At 51.7% G+C, this 23,792-nt stretch overlaps 1 protein-coding gene across 1 annotated transcript; it reads left to right on the top strand.

Moving 5' to 3' along the window:
* Nucleotides 1–1,876: 1,876 nt before the first annotated feature.
* Nucleotides 1,877–20,551, top strand: Itga2b (integrin subunit alpha 2b). The gene is made up of 30 exons (XM_051157861.1): nucleotides 1,877–2,445; nucleotides 3,858–3,979; nucleotides 4,075–4,172; nucleotides 4,279–4,441; nucleotides 4,650–4,699; nucleotides 4,925–4,970; nucleotides 5,075–5,200; nucleotides 5,502–5,549; nucleotides 5,675–5,718; nucleotides 5,875–5,928; nucleotides 6,068–6,120; nucleotides 6,252–6,463; nucleotides 10,206–10,388; nucleotides 10,645–10,690; nucleotides 10,787–10,891; nucleotides 10,979–11,034; nucleotides 11,123–11,274; nucleotides 11,406–11,531; nucleotides 11,851–11,918; nucleotides 12,044–12,191; nucleotides 14,067–14,159; nucleotides 14,378–14,457; nucleotides 14,699–14,779; nucleotides 15,180–15,279; nucleotides 15,373–15,525; nucleotides 15,631–15,759; nucleotides 16,331–16,447; nucleotides 16,696–16,797; nucleotides 17,003–17,119; nucleotides 20,317–20,551. Exons 1-30 carry the CDS (start codon nucleotides 2,258–2,260, stop codon nucleotides 20,371–20,373), a joined length of 3,117 nt encoding a protein of 1,038 aa, XP_051013818.1. The 5' UTR covers nucleotides 1,877–2,257; the 3' UTR covers nucleotides 20,374–20,551.
* Nucleotides 20,552–23,792: the final 3,241 nt, after the last annotated feature.

The raw sequence follows: 23,792 nt of genomic DNA, 5'->3' as shown, positions 1-23,792 counted from the left end.
ACCCAAGGAGCTTTTTACTTAGTGAGGGATAAAATTTTTAGTTGTGTGCTGAGGTGCAGAAAGGAAGGAGTTAAAAATAGTTCTTCCAAATGGGATACGGGGGTTGTTGGGGGTTGTTCTGATGTATTTTGATTATTAATAAAAAGCCAAGCCGGGCGTGGTGGCGCACGCCTTTAATCCCAGCACTCGGGAGGCAGAGGCAGGCGGATCACTGTGAGTTCGAGGCCAGCCTGGTCTACAAAGTGAGTCCAGGATGGCCAAGGCTACACAGAGAAACCCTGCCTCGAAAAACCAAAAAAAAAAAAAAAAAGCCATCACATCTGGGCAGGGCAAATGAGATAGGCATGGCTAAGGTTCCTGGGCTTGGGGAGACAGAGAGACTCTTGGGAAGAAGAAGAAAAAGAGAGACCAGAGGAGAAGAGGGAAGAAAGTTGTCCCATCATGAGTTCGATGGAGGAGAAGGGAGGGGAAGGAGGCCACCGTGGGAAGAAGAAGAAAAAGAGAGACCAGAGGAGAAGAGGGAAGAAAGTTGTCCCATCATGAGTTTGATGGAGGAGAAGGGAGGGGAAGGGGCCACCTGCCCCACTGTGGGAAGGAGTTTAGGGTATTAATATCTGCCCTGCTCCAGGTTACCTAAGGCTGTGTTAAAATATAACAGGTGTCTTCACTGATGGCTAGCGGGTTGGTTAGAAAATCCTGCCGTAATAATAAGTATAGGCCTGATAATAAACATTACGCTGTACTGATAAATTAACAGCAACAAGTGGCACCCAACATGGTAGGCCTAATAATACTGATAATTAAAATTAACAACAACAGGAGGAGTTAAAAAATAGTTCTTCAAAATGGGAAAGGGTGGTCACGTAGGATAAGGCAGTGGTTAATTTAATCAGAAGTAAAGATCAAGCTTGGGGGATATGCTCCGTGGCAGTAGAGCGCTTGTCCCATGTTCATGAGACTGTCCCTAGCACTGCAAAAAAAAAACAAAAAAACAGACTAAAAGGAAGATTTGGCTATGTCCCTTTATCTCTTTGCTTTGGGGCAAGATGCATGCAAGGCCAACAGGTCTCGCTGCACCCCCTCCACATCCATAGAAAAGGTCCTTTCTACTCAGGATTTGACCCTTTTCACTTTGTCATTGTTTGCTTCTTCCATCCTTAAGGAAGATTTCAGCCTTTCAGCAACACTGCATGCTGGGCTCTTGGCTAGGCCCTGACAGCAGAAAGGACCCTCGCTCTCAAAGGATTTGGTACTCAATCCAGTAAAAAGTATCATCAGGTACTGTACCCGTGTGGGTATACCATGGTGCCAACGTGAGGACTTGGGAGGTTTTTCCTAGACAGTGACTCTATCCAGAACCAATTCTGGATGGTGGTTATATTTATGTTTACTATTTATTTACTTACAGTTAGATACACACTGTCATTCAGGAAGGAGTGAAGCCGTTCGCTTGAACAGCCTGTGCTCCATCTCAGGGACTGCTAACGTTACGCCTCAGAATGTCATTTTAGCCCCATCTCCTCCCCACTTAGCCCAAGATCCATCCATTCGTGACCTTTTCCCCCCAGCATTGAAGGCACCAGTATAGCCACACTGAAACTTGCTTCAAGATGGAAAAGTGAGGAAACTGACGGACAAATACTGCTGGCTGCGGCTGTCCAAAGGCTCTAGGAGGAGGAACTGGACAACTGTCATGCTCAAAACCGATGGCAGCTTCGGGTCTTATCAGAGAAGAGCAGCTTCCTTACTCCTTCCTCCACCTCTGGCCAAGTCACAGCGTTCAAGGCAGACTAGTCAGCTACGGGGGTGGGGGTGGGGGCGGCACGGCGGGGGGCGCAGGAGGGGGAGCACTGTACAGCTGTGGGCCATGGTGGTGAAGTAGGACGGGCCAGCTAGTTGCCAGTTGTGCTCTCCCAGGTAGAAAAGGATGGTGGATGGGTTAGCATAGTGACAGTGGAGAAGAAAAAGACTGTAAGGGATGCATGCAGCTGAGAAGCAGAAACAGCAGGACTCGGGAGATGAGCAGTCCCGGAGAAAAGGGAAGAGCAGTGGCTTTGAGCCATCAGCATCCATCCTTAGAGTGGACCCTCCCCCGTTCCTAGCAGCCCTGGAGACCACGTGATTCAGGGGCTATTGCCCTCTGCCGGTAACTCTGTTCGAGTTCCAGTTTGATAAGCAGAAACTTCCTGTGGTGGGGAACTCTGGGAAAGGGGACAGAGCCGGCCCATTCCTGCCTCGGAGGTTTGGGAGAAGGGAGATGGCCAGAGCTTCGTGCGCGTGGCAAGCCCTCTGGTTTCTGCAGTGGGCACCACTGTTCCTGGTACCCTTTGCTGCTCCTCCAGCCCGGGCCTTGAACCTGGACCCTGTGAAGCTGACTGTCTATACGGGCCCCAATGGCAGCCACTTTGGATTCTCCGTGGACTTTCATAAGGGCAACCACGGGAGGTGAGCACTGAAGGAGATGTGGGTCTTAAGACAGGTATGCTCCCCTGTCGTTGCTTCTGTAGCCTCTCATCACCTAGCTGGGCAAGGTGAGTTCTAGGGTCCCTTTGAGTGGAGGCCCTGTCAGGAGTGCTGGGGGAGAGAACAGGTTCCAGCAAGGGGGGCGGGATTTAGCAAGGAGAAGATGAACGCTGAACAAACAAAGGTAAATGTAAACGTGATGTCTTCTCTTTACTCAAGCGTCAGTGATATGACTCGCTTTATCCTTCTCTCCTCATCTTAAACTGACTGGCAAAGTTGCAAGTGCCTACCCAATGCACACTGCTTTTCTCCATTCCAACCTCATCCCCGTCCAATGGGGGCTGTGGTGGTGGTACTGACTGTTCTGGGGAATGGGGAAAGGGATTTAGGGTTGCTTACACCGTAAAGGTACAGTCTGTGGCTGAGTGTGGTGGCACATCCTTGTGAACCCAATACGTGGGAAGCTGAGGCAGGAGGACTACCACAAGTTAAATACCCAGAGCCACATAACAAGAAACTCCTGGGCTGGGTGTCACGCCACACACACGCCTTTAATCCTTTTTCAATGGGAGGCAGAGGACCACCATGTCTGGCTCCTTTTTTTTTTTTTTTTTAATTAAAGACTTTACTTATTTTATGTATGAGTGCTCCATCTGCATATACACCTATATACCAGAAGAGGGCATTAGAGTCCCGTATAGATGGTTATGAGACACCATGCGGTTGCTGGGGATTGAACTCAGGGCCTCTGGATTAGCAGACAGTGCTCTTATCCAGCCCCAACATGGGCACAATTTAATAAGCATCCTGGAGTATGCACATTTTTACACATTTTTACAAAAGCATATGGCCGAGGGCATACTAAATACCTCTCATACATTTATTGCATTTACTCTTCCAACAGCATAATCGGTTGCTGTTACCCTTATTTTACATATGGCAGAACTGATTTGAGCCTAGGTCCGTCAGGACCTCAACTCTGTCAGCGCCACACATCCCCCCTCTAGCTTGCCCTATCCTTCACCATTCAAACCTGTTCTCACTAAGGGATCTAGTATGTTTGACAAGGCAGACATTTTGTCTGGTTTTTGTTGGGTGGGAGAGGGCATCAACGTTTGAAGCATAAGGTGTTTTCTGTAAGGATTATTAAAGCCTTCCTAGCCAAACCAAACCAACTGGTTTAGTCTGCCCTCCCCACCCCCACCCCCGTGAATTTCCTAAGAGTCCAGTTTCAACTGCCCCTAAAATGAAGAGGCTGGCCTTAAGGGATTATCTGTGAGGAAAACTGGTCCAGTTTCTCCTATGCCACACATCCTTCCAGGTACTGCTAGGGTAGTGGGCACCTAGCAGGCTAGAAAGACCCTTAGCGGTGCTCACCCACTTTTCCTACACAGCGTGTCCATCGTGGTAGGTGCCCCCAGGGCCCTGAGCGAAAGTCAGGTGGAGACTGGAGGTGTGTTCCTGTGTCCCTGGAAGGCCAATGGCAGCGAGTGCACCTCACTGCTCTTCGACCTCAGTGAGTCTCAGGCATGGAGGGGAAAGGGGGAGTCAGGTGGAAGTGGATAGGCCCGCCTCCAGAGCATCATCACCCTTCCTTGTGCCCTCCTCCAGAGGATGAGACCCAAGTCACAGGCCTCCAATCTTTCCAAACCTTCAAGACCGGGCAAGGACTTGGAGCATCGGTCGTCAGCTGGAATGACGTCATCGTGGTGGGCACTGTGGACAGGTCAAAGGGAGCAAGGCTAGGGCAGGGACACGTTCGAGGGAAGCCCAAATATCGCGTCCTTTCCCCACTCTCCTGTGGCTCTGCTCTAGGCTTGCGCCCCCTGGCAGCACTGGAATGTCCTAGAACAGAACGATGAAGCAGAGAAGACCCCCGTAGGTGGCTGCTTCCTGGCTCAGCTCCAAACCGGCGCCCGCGCACAGTACTCGCCCTGCCGCTCCAACATCATGAGCTCGGTTTACGAGAACAGTTTTAGTGAGTGCCCTTTCGCCTTTGGCTCCACCCACCGATCGCTGTAAACCCCGCCCCACCACCAACTCCCACCCTGGGAGCCTCGCCCCTCGCTACACTGTGTCCCCCTGGGCCCCGCCTCCATGTCCCTTCCCGCAGAGTCCCTCCTGCCCAAATGGGACTCTTGGGTGAAGCGGACCCCTTGCCTGACCTCCCCTCTTGCCTCCTGTAGCTATAGACAAGAGATACTGTGAAGCCGGCTTCAGCTCGGCGGTGACCCAGGCAAGTCGCAGGCAAAAGCAGATAGATAGCTTAGCCTGGAGGCTGAGGCAGGGGGATGGCGAGGTTGGAGACTAACCTGAGTTACAAAATGAGCCTTCTCTTAAAAAGAGATGGGGTAGGGTGGGGAGAATGAGAACAAATGAATATGAAAATATCACGTAGGCAAAGCAGTTTAGGGTTGTTCCGAAAGAGGGGACTCTCTCACGACCAGGACTTCCCTTTCAGGCTGGGGAGCTAGTGCTTGGGGCCCCTGGCGGCTACTTGTTCTTAGGTACGTGCTCAGTAATCCAACCCACCTCCTATCTCTCAGTGTGAGGAGACCCGGGCATCCAGGCATCCGGGCCCCCACACCTCCTGCCCCTGTATCCTTCCTAGGTCTCTTGACTCGGGCTCCAATTGCGAGTATCATCTCTAGCTACCGCCCGGGGACGCTTCTGTGGTATGTTCCCAGTCAGCGCTTCACCTTCGACTTCAGCAGTCCAGTGTTTGACGGCTACCGGGGTAACCCTGAACTCTCTTTTCCAGGCTTCCCAAAACCCTGAATCAGGTCCTGCCCCTGTTGGAGCCTCTATGCCAAACTTAGCTAGTCAACCCCAGCACGAAGGCACCCTGCCCTCTGTTCCTGCCTCTTCCCCCACACATGTCCAATTCCCATCCACACTGGCTCGCCCTTCTCACCTTGGTATGCCTCAGTTTCCCCACCTGCACAATGGATGCAGTTTATACTATGACCTCGGTACTTGTTGACACCCCTTCCCCGACTGAGGTCTTCCTTGTCGCTAAAACTGTGCTGTGTCTTCAGGGTACTCGGTGGCTGTGGGCGAATTCGATGGGGATCCGAGCACAACAGGCAAGGAATACGGGTGGGGAGCCCCCTGAGCAGTAGCAACCTCCCAGCAACCCCCCTGGGTCCTGACGGGAGGATAGAGTAAGTGGGTACTAAGGATCTGATGTGCCCAGCCTTGCTCTCCCCAGAGTACGTGTTGGGTGCCCCTACTTGGAGCTGGACCTTGGGAGCGGTGAGTGCTGGCGGCTCTTCACTGCTTGACATTCTGAGGCCCCTGTCTCTAGTCCTCTTGTTTGAGTCCCCCACACTTGCCTGACCCTTTCTCAGTGAGAGTGGGAGGACCATGAGGGAGCATGAACAATACACTTGAGTGCACTCCTCCATGCAGGTGGAAATTTTGAACTCCAACTTCCGGAATCTGCACTGGTTGCCTGGAGAACAGGTGGGTGGGTGGGGACTGTGGCCCCATGGGAGTGGCCAAAGTCAGGACATGCTCCCAGATAGTCGATGGGATTTGACGGCGATGTCTAACAGAGACGCTGTGTGCAGAAGCACAGACTAAAATACTCTTCGTCTTGTAGACGGCTTCGTATTTCGGGCACTCGGTGGCAGTCACTGATGTCAACGGGGATGGGTGAGAAGAGGGCATGCCCCGCCCTTAGCCAGCTGGGTTCTCAATTGCCAAGGGTGGCCAAGCATTCCTCTCATTCGAAGCATCTTCCTACCTTAGCTGCACCTAACCTTGCCCATCTGGTTGGTCCACAGGAAACATGACCTACTGGTGGGGGCTCCACTGTACATGGAGCGCAGGGCAGACCGCAAGCTGGCCGAGGTGGGCCGGGTATACTTGTTTCTACAGCCTGGGAACCTCCATACTCTGGTCTCCCCCACTCTCCTGCTGACTGGCACTCAGCTCTATGGGAGATTTGGATCCGCCATTGCACCCTTGGGTGACCTCAACCGAGATGGTTATAATGGTGAGTGTGGAGGAGCTACCTTTGCCTATAAGAGGGTGAATAGAAGCCGGGCATGGTGGCGCACGCCTTTAATCCCAGCACTCGGGAGGCAGAGGCAGGCGGATCGCTGTGAGTTTGAGGCCAGCCTGCTCTACAAAGCGAGTCCATGATGGCCAAGGCTACACAGAGAAACCCTGTCTCGAAAAACCCAAAAAAAAAAAAAAAAAAAAAAAAAAAAAAGAGGGTGAATAGGCCCAGCAAAAAGATAGACTTAAGCCAGATGGTGGACTATACCTGTAGTGCCCGTGGTAAGGAGGCTGAGACACAGAGGGAGACTTTGGGCAGCAGGAGCTAGGAAAGGCTTGACTGCTGAGTGGAAAGTGGACACCAGAGTTCGAGGCATCCAATTAGGACACTTTGTTTAGACCCCAGCATGATGACCCTGCATAAACATTTGGAGAATGGAGTTAAGAGATACCATGACTTGTTAAAGTTATTTTTATAAAACTGGTTTTTTTCTCAGTTTCTCTTAACCCAGCTACCTTCTTAACCTATTGCACAAATTATTTAGACTACTATATTATTTTTAGCAAGCTTCACAACACAATAACTGAGCAGTTATTACTCTATTCTTAACCCTCTAAGCTAATTTGGCTTCCTCCCAGCGTACATCCTAGAAATACTTGCACTTTGTAGCTTTTCTGCTCCAGCTCTCTCCTAAAGTCACCTGTACCTCTCCCTTCGCTAAATCCCGTACTTCTTCTCCTAACTCCTCCTTCCCTGACTGGCAGGAAGTCCTGCCCTATTCTCTCCCTTGCTCAGCGATTGGCTATGAGCTGCTTTATTGACATATCAGGGGACAATTGGTAAGCAGTGTGTATACAATATTGAGATAGGAGATTCTCAGAACAAGGATTGCAACCAGATACGGAGGCCATACAGAAATAAGCATTTGGGGGCTAGAGAGATGGTTCAGTGATTAAGAGCACTGCCTGCTCTTCCAAAGGACCCAAGTTCAATTCCCAGCACCCACATGACAGCTCACAACGACCTTATGCCTGCAGTGATTTTACAGATATTTAGGGCTTGGACTAATAGGTCTGGATGGGAAATGAAATATAGAGTCTGAAAGAAAAGGGGACCTGAGTGGGAGTGAGGAGCAGGGAGGTCTTTAGGTCAGTCTTGGGCTAGCTGAGCTTGAAGGGCTTGGGAGTATTAAATGGAACCATCCTGAGAGCTGCTTGGATTGACTTTCCCCACTTCCCCAAGAGAGGGCTGAGGGTGAGATAGAAAACTTGTAAGAATGGATGCGACCTGCAGCCTGTGAAATATGAGGAGGCCCAGCATTGAACCCTGGGAAGCAAGAGCAGCTAGGGAAACACCCAAGAAAGGTGGCTCTGGGAAACAGACAATGTTCAGACAGGTGGGAGAGAGACCAGGACATTGGTGGCCCAAAAACTCTAAAAGAGTAATTTGAGCCGGAGGAAGAGATGGTCCCAGTGGCCCCTTTACTCCTAAAAGGTACAGTTAGGTGGGACTGGATAAACTCACGGGCTTTAGCAAGAATGAGCTCATTGGTAGCAGTGACATGAACCAACCCCGGCCAGGTATGGTGGTGCGTACCAGTCATCCTAGTGCTCAGGAAGTGGAGGAGGCAGGAGGAACAGAAGTCCAAGGTCTTCTCTGCTAAACGAGAGGCTGGAGACCAGCCTGGGATACATTGAACCTTCTCTTAAAAAAAAACCAAAAAACCAAAAACCAAAAAACCAAGCCAACCAGTGAAGGGCAGCTTAGGGACATAAACCAGACCACTGGGGGTGTGGGGGTGGGGGCAGGGTATGAACAGAGATGAAACACTCAGCAGTCATTGCTGATGACTCTTGGGTTTTTTTTGTTTGTTTGTTTGTTTGTTTGTTTTGGTTTTTCGAAACAGGGTTTCTCTGTGTAGCCTTAGCTGTCCTGGACTCGCTTTGTAGACCAGTCTGGCCTCGAACTCACAGAGATCCACCTGCCTCTGCCTCCCATGTGCTGGGATTAAAGGTGTGCGCCACCACGCCACCACAGCCGACGCCAATGACTCTTTTACCAATGACTCTGAAAGGACAAGAAGGCCATCATGAAATGAGGATGGGGGCTGTGGAAAGATCGCGGTTTTTTTGTTTTTTGTTTTTTTTTTAATTTGGAAGGGTGGGGAGTGTAATAAATAGGAAGGAAAAAGGTCTTGTGGGGAACAGGAGGGGTCGACCAGAGCAAGGTCCCTATGATGGCCTGGGCATGCAGACATGCCATCCAGAGGCACAAGAAACCGAGTCAAAGGCCATGTGGGGAAAGCAGAAAGAAAGAGGGCAAAGGGGCCGGGGGTCCCTTCCCAAAGGAAGTGGGGGGACAGCCTGGAAGGATGGAGAACGTTAGAAACAGGTGCAATAGGGAAATTCGCAAGATGGTTGAGAGGCCCCAAGGGTCCCAGGGAAGCTGGACAGTAAGAAGTCACAGTGCCCCATCTGTTCTGTGTCTCCTGCAACCCTGGAGAGTAGGAAGTCACAGTGCCCCGTCTGTTCTGTGTCTCCTGCAACCCTGGACAGTAGGAAGTCACAGTGCCCCGTCTGTTCGTGTCTCCTGCAACCCTGGACAGTAGGAAGTCACAGTGCCCCATCTGTTCTGTGTCTCCTGCAACCCTGGACAGTAGGAAGTCACAGTGCCCCGTCTGTTCGTGTCTCCTGCAACCCTGGACAGTAGGAAGTCACAGTGCCCCGTCTGTTCTGTGTCTCCTGCAACCCTGGACAGTAGGAAGTCACAGTGCCCCGTCTGTTCGTGTCTCCTGCAACCCTGGACAGTAGGAAGTCACAGTGCCCCATCTGTTCTGTGTCTCCTGCAACCCTGGACAGTAGGAAGTCACAGTGCTCCGTCTGTTCTGTGTCTCCTGCAACCCTGGACAGTAGGAAGTCACAGTGCCCCGTCTGCTCTGTGTCTCCTGCAACCCTGGAGAGTAGGAAGTCATAGTGCCCCGTCTGCTCTGTGTCTCCTGCAACCCTGGACAGTAGGAAGTCACAGTGCCCCGTCTGTTCTGTGTCTCCTGCAACCCTGCAGAGTAGGAAGTCACAGTGCCCCGTCTGTTCTGTGTCTCCTGCAACCCTGGGCTGAATTAGCTCCACATAGTCTTGCCAGGCTGACCCCAAGCTGGCCATGGGACAAGAATGTTCGAGAACAATTAATCAAACAGTCAGGAAATCCGTGAGGCCCGAGTGAGACAGAGACTGGGACAGAAAGGAGGCCATAGGACCTGAGGATACCGCTGGGGTCAGAATCCTTTGTTTCTTTTGTTTTGTTGTTGTTGGCTGGTCTACAAAGTGAGTCCAGGACAGCTAAGGCTACACAGAGAAACCCTGTCTCAAAACAAACAAACAAACAAACAAACAAAAAAGCAGGGTTTCTCTATGTAGCCCTGGCCGTCCTGGAACTCATTCTGTAGACCAGACTGGCCTCCAACTCACAGAGATCCACCTACCTCTGCCTCTGGAGGGAAAGGTGTGTGTCACCACCACAGCCCACCCGGCTGAGCAAATGGAACCGTATCAGTGCATCTCCCTTGACAGACGACGAGGACTGCTGGAGCGTTTTTTATAACAATTTGTTCATACTTGACCAATCTCTCTCCTCCTGGTCTCCCAGGATCTTCCTAGAGAGGCAGCTGTGGAGAGATTGGCAGAATCCCCCGGGGAGACCCAATCACAAGCAGCCACACTCTTTCTCTCTCTCTTTCCAGATGTTGCTGTGGCTGCCCCCTATGGGGGTCCCAGTGGTCAGGGCCAAGTGCTGGTGTTCCTGGGTCACAGTGAGGGACTGCATCCACGCCCCTCCCAGGTCCTGGACAGCCCCTTCCCCACAGGCTCTGGCTTTGGCTTCTCCCTTCGTGGTGCTGTAGACATTGATGACAACGGATACCCAGGTGCCTGTGGATTGCATCCAGCCAGTCAAGACAGGCCTTTGAGTGCTTGCGGGAATGTGGAAAGACACACAGCTGGGGGTCCACGTCTGACCTGGTGCCAGCTGTGGGCTCTAACTTGTCTGTGTGGCTGGGATGCTTGGGTTTGGGGAAGGACACCCTGAACCTCCAGAGGCTGATAGTGAACTTTTTGGGAGATAAGGACTCACTCTATGCCCATTCTAATGGCCACTTTTGACCTTTCTCCCTGTGTCTATAGACCTGATAGTGGGAGCATATGGTGTTAGCAAGGTGGCTGTGTACAGGTAAGCCGTGTACTGGCTAGTAGGAAGGGCCACCTCATCAGAGGAGGCTGGGTTAGGAGGGACACAGTGGTGAGCCTCCTCCTCCGATCCCCTCAGAGCTCAGCCTGTGGCGGTGGCTACGGTCCATCTGATGGTTCAAGACTCCCTGAATCCTACACTGAAGAACTGTCTTCTGGAAAAGACCCAGACACCGGTCAGCTGGTGAGGAGGTGCAAGTCATCACAGACTTGGCAGGGTTTGGGACCTTAGAGAGGTCCCCAACCCACAAACCTACCCTCGTCTTTGCAGCTTCGACATCCAGATGTGCGTGGGAGCCACAGGGCACAACATTCCTCAGAAGCTCCGTAAGTGGCCTGGAGGGAGGGTTGGAAGAAGGGAGGTCTGGGTGTCTCCACTAGAGGGAGACCTGGCTCCTTTCTGCTTGCCCTGAAGAGCTAAAAGCACAGCTGCAGCTGGACCTGCAGAAGCCCAGGCAGGGCCGCCGGGTGCTCCTCCTGACCTCTCAACAGTCGAGCCTCACCCTGGATCTGGACCTGGGCGGAAGAGACAGACCCGTCTGCCACACCGTGAAGGCCTTCCTTCGAGTATGCTAAGGCTAGGATGGGCGGAGCTGGGTGTGCAGGGTTCTCCTGGAGGCAGTTCAAACAGCCCTAGGATTCCAGCAAAGAGCGTGGGTCCAGCCACAGGATAGCTAGGCTCTTGCCATCTGTGGTAGGATGAGGCCGACTTCCGGGATAAGCTGAGCCCGATCATGCTGAGTCTCAACGTGTCGCTGCCCATAAAAGAGGCTGAAATAACACCTGCCGTGGTGCTGCATGGAGAGACCCATGTCCAGGAACAGGTAGGGACAGTGGGACAAGCAAGAAGGGTGCAAGATCCCTGGTAAGGAAGGAGTCGTAGGCATGAGTCCTAATCCTCGGGGTCACCCCAAGTCCTGATGAAATTCCTCAAACCTCAGTCTCTCCCAAACACTGTTGTAGACACATAAGCCCTACTATCACCAGAACTCTGGTGTCACCCCAAACCTTTGAGCACACTCCATCCCCTACTCTCTAAGGTCTGAAGAGACCCCTGGAGCCATGGTTATTCTCTGAGCTCTGAGGTGACCCGGAGACGTCATAAGTCCTCAGCTTACCCACATATCCCATTGTGTCCCCTAGACCCGGATCATCCTGGATTGCGGGGAAGATGACCTGTGTGTGCCGCAGCTCAACCTCACAGCTACTGTGTGAGAGGGTCTCCCGCTCTCCTTATCCACCCCATCCCTCAGTGCCCCAGGAGACCCGCTCCTTACCTGAGTCCCCTGTTGTACTCCTGGCCCTTGGTCCTAAACGAAGCACATCCCCCATACAGGGGGGACTCCCCACTTCTAATTGGCGCCGACAATGTGCTGGAGCTGAAGATTGATGCAGCCAATGAGGGCGAGGGGGCCTATGAGGCAGAGCTGGCTGTGCACCTGCCTCCAGGAGCCCACTACATGCAGGCTCTCAGCAACCTTGAGGTGAGGCACCACCCTGGGCCACGGCTGTCAGTCCTCCGTCCTGCAGGCAGCAGGTGTGAGGGCCTTACCTCCGGCTTCCCACCACCCGAAGCTCTGCTGCTCTCATGCTTTTGCTATAAAGATGTACGAAAGTTTTCAGCTTTTAGATGCAACATTATATAGATGTGGTGTGCGTATGAAAAACACACTGGCTAGTGGTCCAAATGTCTAGAACCCTGTTACAAAATCACCGAAAGGCTCAGGAAGCAGCGCCGGGTGTGGTGGCGCACGCCTTTGATCCCAGCACTTGGGGAGGCAGAGGCAGGTGGATCTCTGTGAGTTCGAAGCCAGTCTGGTTTACAAAGTGAGTCTAGGACAGCCAGGGCTGTTACACAGAGAAACCCTGTCTCGGGGGGGAGGTGCGGGCGGGAAGCAAATGTTAATTAGAATCATGTTAACATCTGCTGAGGAGCTGGGGTGATGCTCAGCTGCTAAAGTTCCTTTCACCCAAGAGGATAACCTGGGTTTAGCTCCCCAGAACCCAAAGCCAGGCATGGCTGTGTGAGCCTGGGACCCTGGTGTAGGGATTTGGTGATAGATATATCCTTAAAGCTCATTGGCCAGGCAGGCTAGCCACACCCATGAGACCCTGTCTCAACCAATAACTATACAGCTATGGGGGGAAGAAAGATACCCAATATTAACTTCTGGTTCCCACATTCACACACACAGGCACACACACACACACACACACACACACACACACACCACATACAATTTGTAGGCTTAGTCTTTCCCCCTAATGTTGGTAGGCACTTGTAGGAAACAAATTTTATTTAACTTAAATTCACTATTTGTGTGTGTGTATGTGCATAACTGTGCAAGGGTGTGTGTCAGTCATGTGTCTTTCATCTTGTTTTTGTTTTTTTTATTTTTGGGGGATTTTTTGTTGTTTGGTTTTGGTTCTGCTTTTTGTTTTTCAAGACAGGGTTTCTGTGTGTAGCCCTGGTTGTCCTGGACTTGCTTTGTAGACCAGGCTGGCCTTGAACTCACAGTGATCCGCCTGCCTGTGCCTCCCCAAGTGCTGGGATTAAAGGTGTGTGCCACCTTTTTTTTTTTTTAACAGTGGTTTGGTTTTTTTTGTTTTTGTTTTTTAAGATTTATTTATTTATTATGCATACAGTGTACACCTGCACACCAGAAGATCTCATTATAGATGGTTATGAGCCACCATGCGGTTGCTGGGAATTGATCTCAGGACCTTTGGAAGAGCAGCCAGTGCTCAACCTCTGAGCCATCTCTCCAACCCCACCTTGGTTTTTTTGTTTTAAAGATTAATCTATTTATTATGTCTACAATGTTTTGCCTGCATGTACACCTGTACTCCAGAAGAGGGCACCAGATCTCATTACAGATGGTTGTGAGCCACCATGTGGTTGCTGGGAATTGAACTCAGGACCTCTGGAAGAGCCGACCTCTCTTAACCATTGAGCCATCTCTCCAGCCCTTGTTTTTTTGTTTTTTGAGACAAGGTTTCTCTGTGTAGCTTTGTCTATCTTGGAACTATTCTATAGACCAGGCTGGCCTCCAACTCAGTGATCCACCTGCCTCTGTCTCCTAAGTCTTGGGATTAAAGGTGTGCGCCACCATCTCTAGCTTTTGTTCCTGTAATTTTTAGCAACTAGGTCACTCTGGGTGAGATTGTTTTTATTTCTAAAATGAAAATCCTTTAAAAATAGTAAAATGACACAGCAATACAAAAATAGAAGGTGGCAGTCCCTTGAAACCGCCCCCCAGGACCTTCCCCCAATACTGGCCGTCAAGGCTTCTGCAGACATGTAGGACACCTCACCCCGGCGCCGCTCTGTCGCACCTGTCTGTGCATCTCTCCCCCAGGGCTTTGAGAGGCTCGTCTGCATTCAGAAGAAGGAGAATGAGTCCAGGGTGGTACTTTGCGAGCTGGGCAACCCCATGAAAAAGGACACCCGGGTAAAGGCTCCAATGACGCGGACCTAGGGACAGAGCGGGGCAGGGGGACAGGGGCTCGGGCGGGAGTCAGGAGGCCTTCTAACTCTAGCTACGTCCTAGGGTGGGTAGGCTCCTGGGGGTGTGAAGATGGGTGGGAGATAATAGCGGTGGCTTTTGGGCAGGAGGGATGGGCCCAGGGGCGACCCTGGGGCGGTGACTTTGGATTTTCCCTCTTCCAGATGGGAATCACGATGTTGGTGAGCGTGGAGAATCTAGAAGAAGCGGGAGAGTCCGTGTCCTTCCAGCTGCAGGTCAGGAGGTACTGAGCTGGGCAGCATGGCGGCCTACCATGCTTCCTCCATCTGACCTTCACAATAGAAAGATTTTTCCCAAGAGCCCTGACCCCTTCTTCCCCGGGTGCTGGCCCAGAAGGCCTAGAGGACGGTCTTTCTCAGGTCTAAGCTCAGTATGGTGTGCTGTTTGGTATGGGAATACGCTCGCTGAGCCATCTAAAAGCCTCGGGCCCGTCAGTTCCTTCTTCTCACCCTTTTCCCCTCCAGCAAGAACAGCCAGAATCCGAACAGCAAGGTTCTGCTGTTGCCTGTGGCAGTCCTCGCTAAGGCCTCAGTGGAGCTTCGAGGGTGAGAGCCCTGGGGAAACTGCGGAGGGGACCCTGTTGTTCCGAGGAGGGGGTGGGGGTGTGGCTTGGGTAGCAATGACTAGCATGTGGAAGGCCCTGGGTATCTCATAAAAGAAAAGGGTACAAGCCGGGTGTGGCAGCACTCGCCTTTAATCCTAGCACGCGGGAGGCAGAGGCGGGCGGATAGCTGTGAGTTCGAGGCCAGCCTGGTCTACAAAGGGAGTCCAGGACAGGCAAGGCTACACAGAGAAACCCTGCCTCGAAAAACCAAAAAAAAAAAAAAAAAAAAAAAAAAAAAAAGAAAGAAAGAAAGAAAGAAAGAAAAGAAAAGGGTAGAGTTGGAGGGGTCCTGGAGGTCCTTCGGGGAGTTGGATGCACTCTGGGGACTTGGGCTCCTGCAGGAACTCCTTCCCTGCTTCCCTGTTGGTGGCAGCAGAAGAAGGTGACAGGGAGCAGGACGGCTTGAACAGCACGGTCCTCAGGGTGGACCACACCTATGAGGTAGGTCGGAGCCTATAGGGTGAGAAGGTCCTGGGAGCTGCAGGCTGGCGGCTGAGCCCCCCCCCCCCCCACCTCCACTGTCTCCACCCCCAGCTTCACAATGATGGCCCTGGTACTGTGAATGACCTACGACTAGTCATCCACCTGCCAGGCCAGTCCCAGCCCTCGGACTTGCTCTACGTCCTGGATGTGCAGCTTCAGGGGGGTCTCCTTTGCTCCTCACAGCCCTCCCCTAATCCCCTCCAGGTGAGGCTCCGGGGCGAGGGAAGGAGCTGTGAGAGGGCCAACAGCAAGAGCAGGATGTGGGGTGCAGGCCCTGGAAGCGAATTAACTGTGCCCTTGTCCCCCCAGATGGTCTGGAGGCCACCCACTCCCAGCCCTTCTCCCTTTCCCTCGGTCCGTCACAATCTCGAGCGCTACCGCAGGCAGGCGGTCCTGCAGGGGCCGGAGCAGCCAGGGCAGTGGGACCCGGTTCTGGTGGTGAGAAGGCTCAGCCGGCTCCAGCTGAGGCCCTTGGGAGCCTGAGGAGATGGGAGGCAGGGAGAGCGGTGCGGTGCAGTGCGGGAGAGATGATTGGCAGAGTAGGCTAGGGGACATGTGGGCTGCTCTGTCTGTCTGTCTCAAAAAAAAAAATCCCTGCACTCTGCGAGGCAGAGGCAGGAGGATCACAAAGGGAGTCCAGGACAGAGAAACCCTGTCTCAAAACAAAACAAAAACCAAAACCAAAAATAAAAAGCCTGGTCTACAGAGCGAGTTCCAGGACAGACAAGGATACACAGAGAAACCTTGTCCCAAACAGGAAAAAAACAAAAACAAAAGAAAGAAAGAAAAAGAAATGCCAAAGCCACGTCACAAAACCACCGAGTACCGCAGGTGACCCCTGCCTTCAGGCTTTTCGTCCCTGTAACCTTGGGCTGTTGAACAAACGTACTGTAGAAGCTCCCCCCAGAGATCGGTGCTCCCTGACCCTCCTGGCTCTCTTTGTTGGGTCCTTGATTGATGGGGGATGATTGGCAGGGGATACTAAGGACTTATGACATGTCCCCCTCAGAGCTGCGACGGCTCAGCGCCCTGTACGGTGGTGGAATGTGAATTGAGGGAGATGGCGCGCGGGCAGCGGGCCATGGTCACCGTGCACGCCTTGCTGCAGATGCCCAGCCTCCGCCAGGTGGGGCTAGATGCTGGGGGCGGGGCCTGTAGGGGCGGGGCCTGTGGAAGCGATGCAGGAGTTTGCTCTGGGCTTGAGGCGGTTCACATACAAGCCTTGGGGTGATTTACCTTGGGGGCGGGAGCGTTGTAAAGCCTGGGCGGAACTCAGAATCAGGGAGTCCGGGGTGTTGGTAGGGGTTAGATTGAGGCAACCTGCAGGCCTCGAGTGGCTGCGGTAAGCGACTGTCACCCCTACCCCCCCAACAGAGGCCGCAGGAGCAGTTTGTGCTGAGGTCGCACGCCTGGTTCAACGTCTCCTCCCTACCTTACTCGGTGCCAGTGCTCAGTTTGCCCAGCGGGCAAGCTCTGGTGAGCAACCCTAGTTCTCTGTCAGCGCCTAGCCAGCGTGGGGCGGGGCCTCTCCAGGGCTGAGGGGCGGGGCCTCCCTGGATTGAAGGATGAGTTCTATCTGAGGTTGAGAGAGGCAGGGTCTCTCTGGTACTAGGCAACGGCTTGGCTGGGCTTCCTTCTCCCAGGTCACTAGCCCCTGAAGTGACATCCGGTTTGCCCTCAGGTGCAGACACAGGTGCTTTGGGCTTTGGAGGACAGGGCCATTCCTCTCTGGTGGATCCTGGTAGGCGCGCTGGGCGGTCTGCTGCTGCTGACTCTGCTAGTTTTGGCCATGTGGAAGGTGAGGCTGGAAGGGAGGAGACACAAGAGTTCCCAGGTGGTCACAAGAGGACACTGGACCTGTCTGATCTCCATATCCACTATTAGAATGTCATGTTTCTGAGGACTTGTGCTGGACACGTACCATCCCTTCCCATCCCCCCTGCACCCCCCACCCCCCACGCAGGACGCCTGAAATCCCCAGGCCTTCAGACCCCTTCCCTTACTGTAAGGAAGTCAGAGGAAGCTGAGACACTCCCTTAGAACTTCCTGGCTGCTATGGGCAGGGATGTTGCAGTGATAAAACACTATGGCCAAAAGAAACCTGGGGAGGAAAGGGCTTGTTTCGTTTTACGCTTTACAGCCAACCAGAGAAGCCAAGGCAGGAACTAAGTAGAGACCTTGAAGGATAGCTGCTTATAGGCTTGCTTCCTTGCCTGCTTTCTTGTACTGCTCAGGCTCAACAGCTCCAGGAGGGAACCACGGACAGAGGGCTGGGCCCCTCCATCAATTGGCAACTAGGAAAATGTCTCACAGGGGCTGTAAGGATGAGCTAAGAGCACTGGCTGCTCTTCCAGAGGATCCAGTGTTCTGTTCCAGCACTCACATGGTGGCTATATAATTCCAGTTCCAGGGGGATCTGACAGCCTCTTCAATTTTCTTTCGCACCAAGCATGCATGTCGTGTGCAGGCAAAATCAAAAGGCTATGCACATAAAAGAAAATGTAATTGTTTTATTTTTATTTATTTATTTATTTTGGTTTTTCGAGACAGGGTTTTTCTCTGTGAAGCCTTAACTGCCCTGGAATCACTTTGTAGACCAGGCTGGCCTCGAACTCACAGCGACCTGCCTGCCTCTGCCTCCCGAGTGCTGGGATTAAAGGCGTGCGCCACCACCGCCTGGCAAAAATTAAATTTTTTTTTTTTTTTTTTTTTTTTTTAAAGATTTATTTATTTATTTATTATGTATACATTGCTCTGCTTGCGTGTACCCCTGCAAGCCAGAAGAAGGCGCCATATCACATTATAGATGGTTATGAGCCACCATGTGGTTGCTGGGAATTGAACTCAAGACCTTTGGAAGAGCAGGTGACGCTCTTAACCACTGAGCCATCTCTCCAGCCCAAAAATTAAATTTTTATAAAAAGAAAATGCCTCAAAGGCATGGCCACAGGCTAATCTGACCTGGGTGACTTTGCTTGTTTTGTTTTTCGAGGACATAGTTTCTTTGTATATTCCCGGCTGTCCTGGAACTTGCTCTGTAGACCAGGCTAGCCTGGAAACTCAGAGAGAGATTCTCCTACCTCTGCCTCATGAGTGCTAGGATAAAAGGCATGTGCCACCATGCCTGACTAACCTGGGTAGTTTTTCAGTTAAGGCTCCCTCTTCCCAGATGACTTTAAGTTTGTGTCAAAGTGACAGCTTAAGCTGACTGTGACATTGTTGCACACTGTCATTCCCCTGAGTGAACTGGGATGCTGAGGGACTGAGAGCAGTGGTTCCCAACCTTCCTAATGCTGCCACTCTTTAATACAGTTCCTTACATTGTGGTGACCTCACAACCATAAAATTACCTTTGTTGCTGCTTTGTAACTGCAATTTTGCCACTGTTATTATTATTTTTTGTTTTTGTTTTTCTCTTTTTTTTAAGATTTGTTTATTTATTGTATATGAGTGCTTTATCTGCAGAAGAGGGCATAGATGATTTTGAGCCACCATGTGGTTGCTGGGAATTGAACTCAGGACCTTTGGAAGAGCAGGCAGCGCTCTTAACCACTGAACCATCTCTCCAGCCCCCTTGTTTTTGTTTTTCGAGATAGGGTTTCTCTGTGTAGCCTTGGCTGTCCTGGACTCACTTTGTAGACCAGGCTGGCCTCGAACTCACAGCGATCCGCCTGCCTCTGCCTCCCGAGTGCTGGGATTAAAGGCGTGCACCACCATGCCCGGCGCCACCATTATGAATTATAGTGTAAATATGTGTGTTTTCCGATGGCCTTAGGTGACCCTTAGGTGTAAGGCTCATTAGGTTTCCAAAGGGGTTGTGACCCACAGGTTGAGGGCCTCTGATCTTGACCCTGCCCCTTGTTTCTGTGTGCTGGGGAGTAGAGGCGTGAGTTATGTAGGGACAGAAAAATTAAAGCCAAGCATGGTGAGAAAAATGTAATCCTAAGTGTCTGGGAGTGCAAGCTACACGGCAAGCTCCTGTCTCAAAAAACAAAACAGAGGCTGCTGAGATGGCTCAGGGGATAAAGGTACTTGTCACCAAATCTAATGACTTGAGTTCTAACCCTGGGACCCACATAGTAGAAGGAGAGAACCAATTCTTTTATGTTTTGGTTTTTTAGGTTTTGCTTGTTTGGTTTTTTGAGACAGGGTTTCCCTGTGTAATCCTGGCTGTCCTAGACTCACTTTATAGACCAGGCTGGCCTCGAACTCACAGAGGTCCCCCTGCATCTGCATCCTGAGTGAGGGTATTAAAAGTGTGTGTTACCATGCCTGGCAGGCATTTTTGGTTTTTCAAGACAGAGTTATCTATGTGGCCCTGGCTGTCCTTGAACTGAGAACTTTACTTGCCTCTACCTCCTGAGTGCTAGGACAAAAAGTGTGGACCAACACCACCTGGCTGAGAGAACCAATTGGTTTTTCTTGTTGTTGTTGTTTTTGTTTTGTAGTTTTTCTAGACAGGGTTTCTTTTGTGTTATCTTGGCTGTCCTGGACTTGCTCTGTAGACCAGGCTGGCCTTGAACTCACAGAGATCCACCTGCCTCTGCCTCCCAAGTGCTGGGATGAAAGACGTGCACCACCACCCCTGGAGAGAACCAATTCTTCAAAGTTGAAACATGCACATGCATAAATAAATAAAATATCATTTATTTTTAATTTATGGAGGCGACATCTCCCAATTAAAAAAAAATTGCCGGGCGTGGTGGCACATGCCTTAATCCCAGCACTTGGGAGGCAGAGGCGGGAGGATTGCTGTGAATTTGAGGCCAGCCTGTTCTACAAAGCAAGTCCAGGACAGCCAAGGCTACACAGAGAAACCCTGTCTCAAAAAACAAAAATAAGTAAATAAATAAATAAAATAATAAATAAATAAATAAATAAATAAATAATCCCACTTGAGTTTCAAGGCAGCAGGTTTACAGCAGAGTATCCTGGTGGGTCTCAGGGGTTCATACCCTGTGCCTCACCCCAGCTGCTGTGTCCCCCACTCTCCAGGCTGGCTTCTTCAAGCGGAATCGACCACCCCTGGAAGAAGAGGAAGAGGAAGAGTGATGACATTAGAGTTTGGTCCTGGTGGGAAGGCTGGGTGCCTGCTTCCCCTCTCATTTCCAGCCAGTTGCCTCTGCTCAGAACTCCATGGGTTCAAACCATCCCATGGGGCCTTTCTTTCCCAGCAGGCTGGTCACCCCACCTCTTTCCTTACTGCCTAATAAAGAGCTTGATCTCCATACCCACCATGCTGCCTTGATGTCTGAGGTTGCTATAGGGGGGATGAGTAGCTGAAGGGATGTTTGTGGGGACTGAGGCTGAAGCCGTTTGAGCAGAGTGAATCTTGTACTAACAGGGTGGCAAATGGCTGCCAGGGAATAGAGAATGGGGTGGCAGGTGGGTGGGAGCAAGGGAGGAACGGTGGGAGGGCCTCCCATGAGACTCAGTGGCCAGTGAGATAGGGTTAGGAGCACAGGAGAAGAAATTCTTGGTCTCTGATGGACAGCTTTGTGTCTGTTGTTTTGTTTTGTTTTTCGAGATAGGATTTCTCTGTGTAGCCTTGACTGTCCTGGACTCCCCGTGTAGACCAGGCTGGCCTCGAACTCATAAAGCTCGGCCTGCCTCTGCCTCCTGAGTACTGGGATTAAAGGCGTGCGCCACCGTGCCCAGCTCTTGTTTTGTTTTGTTTGAGACAGGATCTCACCATGTAGCCCCGCCTGGCCTGGAGCTCACTGTGTAGACCAAGTTCGCCTTGAATTCAGAGAGATCAATCTACTTAAACTTCCCCAGTACTGGAGTTAAAGACATGAGCCGCTGTGCCTGGCTCCCTGGTGGCCAGCTGTTTTAGAGGGACAATCCTCAAAATAATCCAAGACTTGGGACAACGACATTTGCTTCTTCTTGCCTCTCCTTCCCCCAGCAAAGACCTTTAAGAGGCAGGCGGATCGCTGTGAATTCGAGGCCAGCCTAGTCTACAAAGTGTTCTGAAGAGGGGCAGAAGAAAGCCAGTCGGGCTCAGCTTGAGGAGGACAGTGTCCCACCAGGGAGGGGGCAGCAGATATTGTCCTTGCAGCCACCCTGATGCCAGGAGACAGGTCTTCGGCTAGGAAAGGGGCTGAGGTGTAGAAGGCAGCTCTCTAGCTCTGGGGGTTGGAGGTGGGTTCAGCCTCTCCTCTGGAGTCCCATGGGGTTTGCTGATCCACATGCTCCAGAAATTGTGAGCACCTAACAGGTGCTAGGACTATCTCAAAGCTGAGATGAGCAGTAAATAAAGCTAAGTCTCTATCCCATGGGACCTACATTCAAGAAATAAAAGTGTAGTCACTGGTGGCCCAGGCTGTGAATTGTAAATAGAGGAAAAGGGTCAGGTTTGTAATCCCAGCTATTCTGAAGGTAGAGGCAGGAGGGTCACAAGCTCAAGGCCAGCCTGGGTTACAGAGTGAGTTCCAGGACCTCCAAGGATACACAGAGAAACCTTGTCTTGAAAAACCAGAAAGAGAGAGAGAGAGAGAGAGAGAGAGAGAGAGAGAGAGAGAGAGAGGACATATGTGGGTGCTGGTGGAGTTGCTATTTTCCAAACTTGTCCAGCGTAGTCAAGGAGTCAGGGGTCTGAGGAGTGAAGGAGCCACACTCCTGCATGAGGCAAAGTGTTCCCAAAGTTCGGCCGGTGACAAGGGAGCAAGTTTGGCAAGGAGGGGGCCACTGTGGCTTGTAGCTGGGTGGGGAGGGCCCTGTGGTGCATGTCTGTTGGAGGTGCAGGGCGGCAGGTGAGCAGACACTCCCGCCGCTGTGCCTTGAACACTGAACCCGACCCGTGCTGTGTCCAGGGAATTCACAGGGGCATAGACTCGCCTCTCCAGAGCGGAGAGGGTGAACAGTGAATTCTGAAAACAGTGATTTGACATCCATGCACGGCAAGTTCCTCCTCCAGAACAGGTTTCTAGTTGGGTGACTGTGAATATTTAAGTAAAGATTAAGCCGTGATCGTTGAACCCCAGCCAAATTCCCTCTCAAGTCAGGCATCACAGCTCCATGGCTCGGACCACCTGCCTCGACTCAGCAAAGCGTTTGAAGGGAAACACAAGCTGCATTGTTGTGTCTGGGATTGAGGCCTGGATGGTTTTGATAAGACTGGGAAAGGGGCGGAGGGCTAGGGGGAGTGGAAGTGGCAGGACCCTCTCTGCCCCACAGATGGCTCCTGGCTGCAGTGGCCGCAGTGGTGATGCAATGGGTGAGTGAAGCAGATTCAAGGCAGCCCTGACAGATTGTAAAGTTGGGTTGGGACCAACAGGATGAAATTCAGCAAGGATGAATGCTAAAGCCTGTGCTTAGGTTCCAAAAAAAAAAAAAGTGGTTACATAAGCACAGGACCGGGGAAATGTGGCTGCATGGAAATTTCTATTAAAAAGGAGGAGCTAACATGCAACCCCGGCTGCGCTTGGCTAGCTACACCGGAGTCTGAGGTGTGTGTATGTGGGTGGGGGCAAGTTCTAGGACGGTTTAGGCTTAATAGTGAGACACTGACAAAAAGGAGGAGGAAGAGGAGGGAAGCAGATGGAAGTGGGGAGGGGAGGAAAGAAGGAAAAGAGGAAGTAAAGGGAGGGGGAAGGGAGGGAGGGAGGGAGGGAAAGACCTGGTAGGTTTGCCCATTAAGTAGAGAGACCTAACCAGAGCGAAGCCTGTTGTTGTATCCTCTGGCGGGGGGGGGGGGGGGTGGGGGGGTGCTGTCCTTGTCTCAGGTCCCCTCCTGGGTAGGTTGTGCTGAAGAGGTGACAGGGCAAAGAAAACGGAGAGAGGGTTAAGAGCATGGTTGGAGGAGGACCAGCTCATGCAAAACAGAAGCTGAGGGATGGTGACAACCAGAAATGATGAGAGAAAGGCTGTTAGGGGCTAGTCTTCCAATGTGGGGTTCCGTGGCTAGGGAAGATGTAGTTTGTCGTTCATGAAGCCGGAGCCAATGGGATTCTCTGTGGCAGAGGCAGCTGCTCCCGCCTCCCCAAGACCTCTCTAGCCAGGTGACTCCTCCAGAAGAAGAGGGTCTTATAACTCCAGGGAAGGTGAGCCACTCCCCCAGCCAACAACAGCACCATTGATTGTATTGCTGTTCCTGTCACACTTATGTTAGAGTTCCAGGAACTGGTGGCCTTGAACTCACAGAGCTCTGCCTTCTCAAGATCTCGTTGTAGATGGTTGTGAGCCATCACGCGGTTGCTGGGAATTGAACTCAGGACCTTTGGAAGAGCAGGCAGTGCTCTTAACCTCTGAGCCATCTCTCCAGCCCCCTAGGTGTAGATTCTTATACTTGCCATTTTAAGGGATAAGTGAGGCTGAGCATGGCTGCTCACATTTGAAAACCCAGCACTGCAGGAAGATGGTCATGAGTTCGAGGCCAGTCTGGGTTATTTAGTGAGTTTCAGAGCATCCTGTTTAAAACAGGAGTGAGAACAGAAAGCTGTACGGAGCTTGTCTTGCTCTAGCCTGTT

This window comes from Acomys russatus, chromosome 16 (genome assembly GCF_903995435.1).
Source record: "Acomys russatus chromosome 16, mAcoRus1.1, whole genome shotgun sequence".
In the NCBI taxonomy this organism is placed as follows: Eukaryota; Metazoa; Chordata; class Mammalia; order Rodentia; family Muridae; genus Acomys; species Acomys russatus.
Note: the sequence above shows the minus strand (reverse complement) of the source record. Positions and strands in the feature narration are given on the sequence as shown.

Coding starts and splice junctions, on each gene's coding strand:
- Itga2b (XM_051157861.1), top strand. CDS start 2,258: ATGGCCAGAGCTTCGTGCGCGTGGCAAGCCCTCTGGTTTCTGCAGTGG. Junction 5,550..5,674: donor TGGGGATCCGAGCACAACAG/GCAAGGAATACG, acceptor TGCTCTCCCCAG/AGTACGTGTTGGGTGCCCCT. Junction 6,121..6,251: donor ACTGATGTCAACGGGGATGG/GTGAGAAGAGGG, acceptor GTTGGTCCACAG/GAAACATGACCTACTGGTGG.